The sequence below is a fragment of the Pogonomyrmex barbatus genome, unplaced genomic scaffold (genome assembly GCF_055798465.1).
Source record: "Pogonomyrmex barbatus isolate J1 unplaced genomic scaffold, ASM5579846v1 scaffold5, whole genome shotgun sequence".
NCBI classification, from domain to species: Eukaryota; Metazoa; Arthropoda; class Insecta; order Hymenoptera; family Formicidae; genus Pogonomyrmex; species Pogonomyrmex barbatus.
Genome location: NW_028297149.1, coordinates 8,843,078 through 8,854,299, shown reverse-complemented (window position 1 = coordinate 8,854,299; position 11,222 = coordinate 8,843,078). Strand labels below are relative to the sequence as shown.

Sequence of the window (11,222 nt, the reverse complement as noted above, 5' to 3'; positions counted from 1 at the left end):
TTGGTGCTCGTAGAAGAGCTATCATGTTCTTCCATCATCTCACGGCACGGAAAACTGTAGGAGGTACAAATTGTCTACAGTCAAATCGTAGTAAAGTGATAAATTAAATAATTTAAACCTTATAGTTGGGTATTAATTAGATTAAATATTATTATTAGATTAAAAGTAATGTACCATTTGGAATAATTCGAAAGGAATATTTCGTATTATATATTTCGTATTTGGAATAATTCGTAAATAATACGAATAATATGTGCTTCTTCAAACATGCTTTTTTAATAAATATATAAAATCGAGAACACTATTATAGAAGTACATATAACATAGAGAAAAATTTTGCAATAAAATTGCCATAATCATTATAGAAAATGTGTCACACGTGTGCCTGTTATGAAAAAATATTTTTCCGCGATATTACTTCAATTGAAAGCGTTCGTATTATTTGCATTAATACCATAGAGCTGCTGCATGTTTGATTAGTTGTTTAACCAACGTTTGTCGAAATATTATATCACTGCAAAAGAATCTCTTTCTGTTTATGTAACGTTAAACCGACGTATGCGACAGTTTGATATCTGTTTTATGTTTCGAATTTATGTGTCGGTTTTTCTCCGCCGAATTCTATTCGATAATGCAAATAATTCTCGATAGCACAAATAGAACGGCAAACGATTCATACGCAGTATTTTTCGATAAACTCTCTCGTATCTCGAAAAATGTTTTCATCGCCGACCGATATCCGTCATATCGCGAAATGTCGTCGACAGTTTCTGCACGCGATATTTTCAACTTTTATCATTCACTGAAATGACGAGTCGGATTATTTTATCCCCTCGTGAATAAAAAAATTATAATCCCGCGCGCAATCTGACCACACTCAACAAATAAATTTTTTATGATAAATGTACGATTGGAAAACAGACATTTCGCTTATTTTTATAACAATTTTTCTGTAGTATCTCATGTAGTATCTCATGTAAAGGAGAATATGTTGTTGCAAAAAGCATATGTTTGAGCGCGCTGTATCACGATAAATTAAAATCTTCTTATCATCTTTTTTGATTACCTTGTTTATGGCAATAACTGGCCAATCAAATGTGTATTGAACCAATTATAAGAGAAATAGAGTGTAATACAATCGATCTCATAATAAATCCGACCTTGACGAATTTTCATATGCGATGTCTTATGGAAGAATCCAATCATTAAAGGAAAATTTAGCAATACATACAAGTTAGGTTTAATCACAAAATTATAATTCTATAAAGTTATATATATATTTCAGTATAAAGATTTTATGTGTGTAAATGCATTGCACAAGAAACATACGCTTCGCGTAAAATATATATCGATTCCTTCGTATTTTAGTATTTGACAATTATAATAATTAATTATATGATAGATTAAAAGATTTGATCACAATGTAAGCAGCATATTGAATACTGCTTCTTGTTCATTCTGTTTCGACAAAAATAAATAATTTTCTTTTATAATTGTTTATATTACAATATATAAAAGTATAATTAAATAATAATAATGAATTGTCTTTAGATTGCCAATAGTGTCCAGTAATCGTGACACAAAATACTAAATTAAAAAGAAAAATTTCTTTTTATGTATAATTATTAAAAATCAATATTAAGTCTTTCTTTCTTCACTTATTTCACATATCGAGGTATTTTTTAATGTTTTTGTTTGTAACTTTCATTCAATGGCATCCCATTGCCATTTAGTATGATACAAAAACTGCTGGATTTTTTTAATGTTTTTACGTAGCCATTTGATATTTCTCGAGACAGTCTCGAGAGCTTTGGCTCGATTGTCTGCACCGGCACCGGCTTTAGGATATTTTTCGAAGAAAGCTTTCATTTCGTCTAGTTTGGTTTCTGTGGCAAAAGAACTTGTAATAGCTGGTATGAGTTGACCGAGGTACCGATCGTTCAATGTGTATCTGTTTACTAGAAATTCCCAATTGTCGCGCACCCAATCCCACACCAGCGATGTACCATCGGGATTTTTGGAAATCATAATCAAGCATCTCAAGAAATCTTGAGTGCGAACATATTCTTCTTTGCTTGCTCTGTTAATGTACCTAAAAAAGAAAAAGAGAAATACATATTATTTGATTTTTAGTATTGAATGTATTTAAAAAGAGTTGTAGAAAATTTAATACTAACTCTTTTAAAGTCTGAGTAGATTTTACGCCCGCTAATCCGTACATCAGTTTATTTTTTTCGACAGGATCATACTCATCTAAAAATTTTTCGAACATGGCATACCAATCCATCTCATCCTCAGATTGGCGTATACCTAACAAAAGATTTTGCATTCTATTAACATCTTTCGATAATTGAATGATACAGAGAATTGATGATTATGTTAGGTAGACCAACCATAATAATAAACTAGTTCGCGAATATCAGGATGCACAGGTTTTTCGAGAAACAGCCACGAGTCAAAGATACTTTTAACTTTCTTCATACAGACGTCAAATTCAATTGAACATGTCAATTCGAGTATCGGTCCTCGCACCCTATTGTCAATTTCCGTGAATGGCGGATCTTCTCTAATGCTATCATCGACGACCCAAGTTACATATCCATAGATGTTCTGCACTAATGTTCTCACAAAGAACTAGAAAAATGCATTATATAGAAATAATTTTTTGTAATGGTATTGGAAAATACGCGATCTTTTGGTTGATATATTACTTGAAAATCTTTTTTAAGCATTGGTTCATTTGCGGAAGATAACAAGGTATCTATTGTCATCAATTTCGATTTTGCAACTGCCCATGGAATATAGTTATATTCCGCTTTGAGATAGTTGGAAAAATTCAATGCAATGTCGTATTCGATCTCACCGGCCTCAGCTAAACTAAATACGTCATCCAAAAGATTTGCTCGATCCGATATTGAGAATCTCTGCAATCAAAAAGAGAAAATACTAAAAGAATTCTTGAAAGAATGATAAAAACTGAAGACAATGAAATAATATATTAATCTATAAAATTTTATATAATAATATTTTATATAATAATTTTTAAAATTATAATTTTCCATTTCTAATCGTTTTGACTGTTATGACAATGGGTTAATAGTATAATAGTATTATATTAATTTTTGTTGATGCTTTTGTTTAAAAAGATAAATAGCGCGCGCAACGCGCGTTTGTAATATCTAATATAATAAAATTTATATTGAATGAAAAAGTTGGTTTTACCGTATGATGATCTCGAAGCAGATGCTGAAATGATATCCAATCTTCCTCATAATTAACTCGATAATAGCCAACCTGATCCGTATTAAATTTAATCCATTTAACATTTTCGTCAACTTCGAGCACGACTATAAAACATAAAATTTTACAATAAAACAGAGAAAATGATATAAAATATAATTCTAATACAGATTGTATGTGTAAACTGCTACGAAAGCACAAAATTCGAACCTTTACTTTTATCTTTGTCGAACCATATAAGAGTAGGTTTAGCATTTTTATCTGTGATATAAGTAATAGGTATAGTCCACCGATATCTGTAAGATATATATTATGAATTTGATATATATTATGAAGTTTGTCAATTATTACTTCGAGACAAAATAACTCACCCGTAATCAGATTTTGCAGGATCAGATTTGGCATCTTGATCGGCCAAAAATCGTTTCTGAGTTAATGTATACGTTTTGTTGACGTTTTTCTTCACGTTGATAACGGGATATCCTTCCTGCCGCGTCCAAGTATCCATTATATCTGTTATATTTAGTTTGATTCCGACTGCGTCTTGCAGAATATCGAAGAGATCTTTCGTCTCCGTATTTAGATAGGCATGCTTCTTCAAATAGGCAGAGATAGCACCGTAAAAAATATTACTTCCGAGAAAATCTTCCATCATGCGAATTACAGATGCTCCCTAAAGTAAGCGGCAATTCAAGAAAATAAATAATAAGGTAAAAAATCAGTGCAAAGAAATATTTATTAAAAAAATATATTATATAGTGTACCTTTTGATAGGAAATTTCATCAAAGAATGATGTTATTTCATCTGGATTTTTGACATCATAAATTATAGGATGAGAGCTCAATTTTGAATCGGTAACAAACACTTTCTGCATTACATCAACAGCAAATTGCTCCATCTAAAAACAATATTTATATACTTCGAGGAGCGACGTAAAGATTTGAATCTGTGCAGGTATATAAATCTGTGAGACCACGAGCCACGAAGATGCACGCGGAATCGGGAGTTCACACTCAAATTACTTGAAGCTTACGACAATGTGACAACACTCATTGAGTAGATCTGTCATATCTTGTTAATGATCAATGTTCAATCGTGCCATCACTGGCACATTTCCAACATGTATATATTATAGATATAGAAATATCTTCTTACATATTTTAAATATTTATATTAATATTGAATTAGGTTGTATTGTAAAAAAAAACTAACATATTCCTGATTTGGAAAAATATCGCTCGCACTTTTGTATGACATGAATGTAGCAAAACCCTCGTTGAGCCATAAATCATTCCACCAGGCCAGAGTAACTGAAAAAAAATATTGTCCCATATTTTTATTAATTCATGATTAATTAATATTAAATATTTACCAAGATTTCCAAACCACATGTGTGCCAATTCATGACAAATTACGTTAACGACATCACGCTTGTCGTGGATAGAACTATTACGATCATCATAAAGAATTCTTGTTTCTCTATAGGTTATCAAACCCCAATTTTCCATAGCGCCGGAGACAAAATCAGGAATTGCAGCCATATCTGTATAATAAGTAGTTTTATATAATAATATAAGAAATCAAATTAACCTACTAAGAGATTAAAATAGAAATAGCAAATTGAATTTAATTTTAATTAATATTTTTTTTATAAACTTTTGTTTTATATTTACCGAGTTTTGGTAACGGATAATCTATCTTGAATAAGTTTATATAATATTCAATAGCTTTCACGCCGACTTCCAATGCAAAATTTCTGTTTTCTTTTTTTTGTAGTCTCGTGCTATAAACAGTAACCGGAAATTCTCGGTTATTCAAACCCTTTGCCATCTGACTTGTGCCAATAAAGTCACTAACAATAAAGCAAGCTAGGTATGTTGACATGGGTACAGTTTTTGCAAAGGTCGCTGTTGCCAGACCATGTTCCGGTGTATTCGCTTCTGTACTCTAAAGTAAGAAGTAATTTTTCAATAATCTGATTAATTCATTTTCGAGAAAAATTACAATTAATCAAAAATTATTAGCGTACTTACTTTTATGTTCATATTCGATAAGGCCATGTAGCAGTCATTCATAGGATGAACCAATTTTATTAAAAATTCCGCTTTAAAACTAGGTTCATCGAAACATGGAAAAGCTTGTCTAGCATAAGTTGGCTCGAATTTGGAAGTTGCAATGACTCTGTTGATTAAAACATACATTATAATCATAACCATATTGGAAACAGAGAACTTATTGAATACGTGTTTGTTATTTATTAGTAAAATGATATGTTCATATTACCTGGATTTATTGCTTCTTCTTTTGAAATCTTTCGTTGTATCAGTAAAATACTTGCTAGTATAAAAGCCGACTATCTTGTTACTGAGACTTCCATTAAATTCTAGACTTAGGTTAAATAATCCGGATCTAATTTCCTCTATAGTTGATATCACGAAGATCTCATACTTCGAAGGTTTAGAGATGGAAGAGATATTAATTTCATAGTCTTCCTTTAAGCCATACGTTACTAATTTTGCAGATGTGATGTTGAGATCCTTTTGATGAAGAGCTATGGTTCTTCTGTCATCGCGGACATCGAGAAGAATGGTTACTTTTCCAGAAAATGTGCCTTCTGTAAGATTTGGATGCAAGAAGAGATCATAATAAACAGGTTCGACTTCTCTCGGCAATCTAAAGGCTTCGTCGAGATTAGACATTGTTGTATATGCCTCCGGTCTGTTTGAATCTACAAATAGAAATAATATAACTATAATATATAATTACTTCTAATCATCCACATATAGTCTGTTTGTATCATAGATAAATATTAAAAATAGCACAATTTAGAAGTCGCAATTTTTATGTGACTTATCATGTTCAGTTGATCTTACATGTTAACGTAGGGACATATATGCTGACCAAGGGAAAGAAAAGTCGGCAAGTTTTCTGTGACGTAGGTTGAAAACACAATTTGACTATCGGCCGATTGAGCCTACATGTTTAAAGAGAGCTATAACCAAATCGAAGCAACAATCTCTTATGCAATATTTTTGAAAATTAATTATAGATTAACAATATAAAATAATATTTACAGTAGATGAAGTAATAAATATATATTTGTTTAATTTAAATCGCGATGTAAGCAACATACCGCTGTAAAATAGAAAACATTTCTCGGACACGAGTTTCTTTCCGATCAGCTGATTACGAAAATGGAGTATGGCTCTGATTGGTCGCTCTCTTTAGATGTCGATTTAAAGACATTCGTCGACAAACATGTCTAATCGATAAAATACCAAAAACCAAGGTCACTTGATATCCAAAAGAAATTTCTTAAAATAATATATCTGATATATAATAATATATCTGATTAGATTAATTTCTTTTCTTTAAGAGAGAAGAACTCTACCTAGCAACAATTCGCAATCTAAAGGCTGGTGACTTTTAATGATATTTAATCGTGATTTAATATTTCATTAGGAATCAGTTTTTCGAAAAAAATTCTTTCTCGCAATATCAAACAAGAATTAAAAATAAAATAAATAAATTCTTTACGATAGATATAATCTATCATATTTTTTAACTATATATTTAATTGTTCAGACAAAATTTGTATTATTACTTATTTTTAACAGTTATTGACTTCTTTATTTTGTAAAGAAAAATTCTGACAAATTTTCAAGAAGGTCTTCCGCTGTTCCAAATCAAAGGGAACAAGAATTGAAACCTACAGAAATGGTTTTAAATCCACCGCCAACCAATCACGAGATTCGTTTTGAGATACGCAATATGCTTGTCATGTTGCTGGCTGTATTAAGCAAACACAAACACACTGAATAAACTGTCATTGAACGCACTATAACCAGCGAATATATTCCGATTTGTATTTCGCGAGCGATTTCACTATTCTTCTTGCGGAGAACACAATCTTTTTTTAAATCTTATAAACTTGTGCCGCAATTAGTAAGCACAGATTAACAGAAGAGCAGTTTTTGAGTATTTCAGAAATTACTCCACACTTTATAACTTTACAACTTTACAACTAGTAAGTTTCGTTAGATCTTCCGTTTTCTCACCGTGTCGATAGTTCGCCGCTTCGACAGTCTGATTCAACAGAACAACCAACGTTGCCAGACAGGTGCAAATTAAACTCAGAATAAAACAAGCACCGCAGGTAAAGCAGAGGACTGCGGAAATGGCGTTGTTACGATGAAATGACTCCGATATTGTTGCCGATGCCGTGTCGACGACGTCAAGTCGAGGCGCGCCGCCTTTCGGTCGAGTTTCAACTTTATTGTGCCCCATGGGGGTGTACATAACGAGGGATACCGCGTAGTTTAATTTACTACCCTCTGTCAGTTTTCAAGTAACTCACCAGAAATATAAAACAGATAGTGGCTCGTTGACCGCCTGTAAAAAAAAAATATTAATGGCTACATCAACGAAATTTTGTCTGATTTCTGCAAAAACGAAAATGTAGCAAATAAATAGAGAGTTCCTAAATGTTAAATGAAATAGATAAAAAAATTGAAGAATTTTTGTAGAATTTTTTATTTTAAATTAGTAATTCTCTCAAGCATTTAAAATTTAACGAATGTTTATGGCAAGTTGGAGATCACTCTGTACACTTCGTTATTTATTTTTGATTTTTATAAATGTTAAACAAACTCGTACATAGTTCTCTCTATGCGTAAGAAAAGCAATTAGTTGATAAGCATTTTTTCAATGTACGTAATTGTTAAACATGTACAGTATAACTAATCAAAATAGGTTTTTGTGCTCCAATTTTTCGTGACGCAAACAACGTCTGTGCGCATTTAGTGTAGGCAATAAGTGACGTACAAACTCTCTCGGTGATTTCTTAGAAATGAATTAGTGCACTTAAAAGACACATTGTACCTTACGCTATAGTTCGCTATAGTTCACTCGATATACAAGATAAATTAATGTGTGACATACCTCGTAATATGCACGTGTTACTTTGCGCGTGCAAATTCCTATTATTAAAACGTCACATTTTTCGTCATGTTATTTTTTTCATAATAATACTGAATTATTAGGAATTATTAAATAAATACTGAATTATTAGGAAATTTAAATTTTTTTATGCACGTAATATTTGCACGATGTCTTTTAGTGATTCCTCAATTTTTTATACATTCACAAACGTCACAAACAACTTTGTTCTTAATTTACACATTAATAAATATAAATGGAATTTTTACCTGAACGTTCTCAAAGTACTAATTGATATTAAGAGCAAAATATATGATACTCTAATGTTAGAAATATTAACAGAACAAACTAATAATAAAACTATTAAATATAAGCTTCCTTCACTCACTTATGAAACTCTGACTTTCATCATTATTTCATTGACGTGCATTATGTAAAACTGACTGCAATTCCATGATTGTAGATGTTTTTATCACTGTATTCGTGTCTGGAACACGTCTATGCCGCGCAAAATTTCGCGATCTGTCCAAGTGACAACGATTCGATCGATTTCAAAACCTCTATCAACTTTCTCTTTTTTTTATCCTCGGTTTAACGTCACTTTCAGAGCGGTCAAGGTAATTTAATGCACTGGTACTGTTCAATTTTTAATTAGATTAACGATAATATTGTGAGAAATTAAAAAACATATTTTTAGAAAAATAATAGAGAATGTACAATATTACTGTATTGTATAAATCGTGCACAATAAATTATATGAATCTTAATTTTTATCTTCTTTTCAATAATAATTCATTCAAAAATTGTACAATTATATTTCTGTATTGTATAATTATAATTTTAAAAAATCACAAAGATGTTCTTTATGTTTAAAACTTTTTAATACGTTTTTACTAAAAATTAAAACTTTAATTAAAACAATTTTTCTTACAGCATCTTGTTGATTAATTATATTTTCCAAAAATTTTTATTTATTTTTTGCAATAGTATGATGCGATCTGTTAGAGATCTATTATATTTTTGATAATTCTCTCCTACAAATAATTTTATGTTATATTCTTATTTGTGAATAAAACAAAAAGTTATTTAAAAACTTTCTTAAAATAGTTTCTCTTTAAAAATTAAAAAGATTAGTAATTATCTTTGCGTGTACGTACGTTGCCTCTGTGTAATATTTGCTTCCCATGAGTTCTTTCACTGTAATAAACTGAACCACAAGAAAGTTAAACACAACGTGTGAAAAATTCTTAAAATAAAAAAAAAACTCGTAGGTAACTTGTCTCTGCTAAAAATTCATTATTCAACTACTCGATCTCTTCTTTGCTCGATCATCCAAGAGAAACTGCGCGCCTAACTGCCTGGAGTCGGTATGCAAGAGTCGATTCTTTAACGAAAATCGTTCTTAATTGGATATGACACAATATGGCATGGCCGACTTGCATTCAAATTCACGAGCAAAATTGACTTGAATTAGTCATTGCGTACGCATGCGTTCATTAACATTCACCGAAATTGATGTAATTAATGATCTCCGGCTGAGAGGCGAGGCTAATAAATGAAGCGCACCTACACCATTTTTTTGAAAGTTTACAATAACGAGCGCTTGATTTATTCATATTTTTCTATTGTAAGATTAGAAATCTAGATAATTTTATATCAAAATGAAATAATTTTTTGGATTCTCTTGTGATTATACATAATATTATATAATATATAATCATACATAATATTATATAATATATATATAATATATAATAACACATACGTTTATAACGTATATAACTTTTAATTGCAATTATCATAATTTTTAAAATTTTATTAAATTTATTAAATTTTTTAATTTATCTAAATTTTAAAAATACATGCAATGTCTTTAAACTCGTTAAATTTTGAAAAAAATTGTTTAAGAAACAGAAAATTAATTTTTGTAATAAAGTTTATTCAAACATTGAGTTTGCATCCAACTATTAAAGAACACATTAAATATTTAAAAGACATAATATTACCTTTCATTATTTTACGTTTGACATAAAATTAAATAATGAAAATTATATTTCAAAAACTCGGGAAGAAAAAATAAAATTCGACATTTTGTAGAATTTTTTTGCATCAGGCAATATGAAAACTGTTAAATTTCGTATAGAATTTAAGATAATTTAAAAAAAATTATTCTGGTTTATTTTTTTTTCTAGTTTCTGAGTTTTAAGCGTACAAATATCATATTAATATAAGATCGTTCGATTAATATAATTTACTTTTTCGTCGCTTATAAGATTTGATCCAATATTTATGTTAATCTTATGTTAATCTATTAATCTTTATATTAATTGCGAAAAATATGAATAACTCGTTACATTCTGCAAAACCTATCGAAAGATCGTAAAACAGTCATGACCGACTTTCGGCAAACTGTCGAATGTCTTGTCAAAGCTTATGCACATGCGAGAATAAAATGCCTTTATCGCGAATTACAAACACTGTAATGTACGATCAAACGATCCAAGATGTGCACCACGGACAGGGCAAAGATCTAGGAACAACAGAAATTTCATAATGCAGAGTTACGTAAATTCATGCGGATGTCGCAAAGGTGCGACCTGTTCTGAGAATCTGCGTGATTAAGCAAAACAATTATTAGCACTTTACGGAGGATACACAATCTGTACGATCTACGACACGGATAAATTGCAATTTCGTCACTTTGTTACCTCGTGTTTGCCATTGTAAAATAAAACGCGGGATGAAACATTGACTCTCGAGTAATAGGTAGTTAAATCGTAATAAAACATTCACGAATCTGTTAAGCTAGGATTGTTATGTAAGAACTATATATATATATATACAAAACAATAGAATAATTGGCAGGCATAATAAGAGAACAGCATCAATTTGGGATCTATATCAATAACAATAATGTATTTATATGAATACAATGTAAATACATACACATATATATATATATATATATATATATATTTATATATACATATATATTTATTTATACCGATATTGTCTTAGCAAAATCGTCTACATTCGTCCAGAA

General features: G+C 30.3%; 1 protein-coding gene across 9 annotated transcripts; it reads right to left on the bottom strand.

Annotated features, from left to right (window-relative positions):
• Nucleotides 1–1,234: 1,234 nt before the first annotated feature.
• Nucleotides 1,235–9,531, bottom strand: LOC105427424 (glutamyl aminopeptidase). Of its 9 annotated transcripts, XM_089081395.1 has the most exons (17): nt 9,337–9,531; nt 9,111–9,213; nt 8,568–8,815; nt 7,300–7,633; nt 5,525–5,969; nt 5,275–5,422; nt 4,915–5,188; nt 4,614–4,784; nt 4,454–4,551; nt 4,005–4,139; nt 3,612–3,913; nt 3,451–3,536; nt 3,223–3,347; nt 2,712–2,924; nt 2,394–2,634; nt 2,178–2,310; nt 1,235–2,092 (listed from the first exon to the last, which is right to left on the bottom strand). In XM_089081395.1, the coding sequence occupies exons 4-17, from the start codon at nt 7,538–7,540 to the stop codon at nt 1,705–1,707; spliced, it is 3,000 nt and encodes a 999-aa protein (XP_088937521.1). In that variant the 5' UTR covers nt 7,541–7,633; nt 8,568–8,815; nt 9,111–9,213; nt 9,337–9,531; the 3' UTR covers nt 1,235–1,704. The 9 variants fall into 9 exon arrangements, with proteins under 9 accessions (XP_088937521.1, XP_088937524.1, XP_088937527.1 ...); XM_089081398.1 differs by lacking the exon at nt 8,568–8,815; XM_089081401.1 differs by lacking the exon at nt 8,568–8,815 and having other exon boundaries at nt 7,599–7,633; nt 9,337–9,530.
• Nucleotides 9,532–11,222: the final 1,691 nt, after the last annotated feature.

Bases quoted from the DNA above. Each gene is read 5' to 3' on its own strand.
- LOC105427424 (XM_089081395.1), bottom strand. From the start codon at position 7,540: ATGTACACCCCCATGGGGCACAATAAAGTTGAAACTCGACCGAAAGGC. The intron at 4,552-4,613 runs GTAAATATTTAA...ATTTTTTTTCAG, and splicing joins CATGTGGTTTGGAAATCTTG to TTACTCTGGCCTGGTGGAAT. The intron at 4,140-4,453 runs GTTAGTTTTTTT...TATTGTTTTTAG, and splicing joins TTTTTCCAAATCAGGAATAT to ATGGAGCAATTTGCTGTTGA.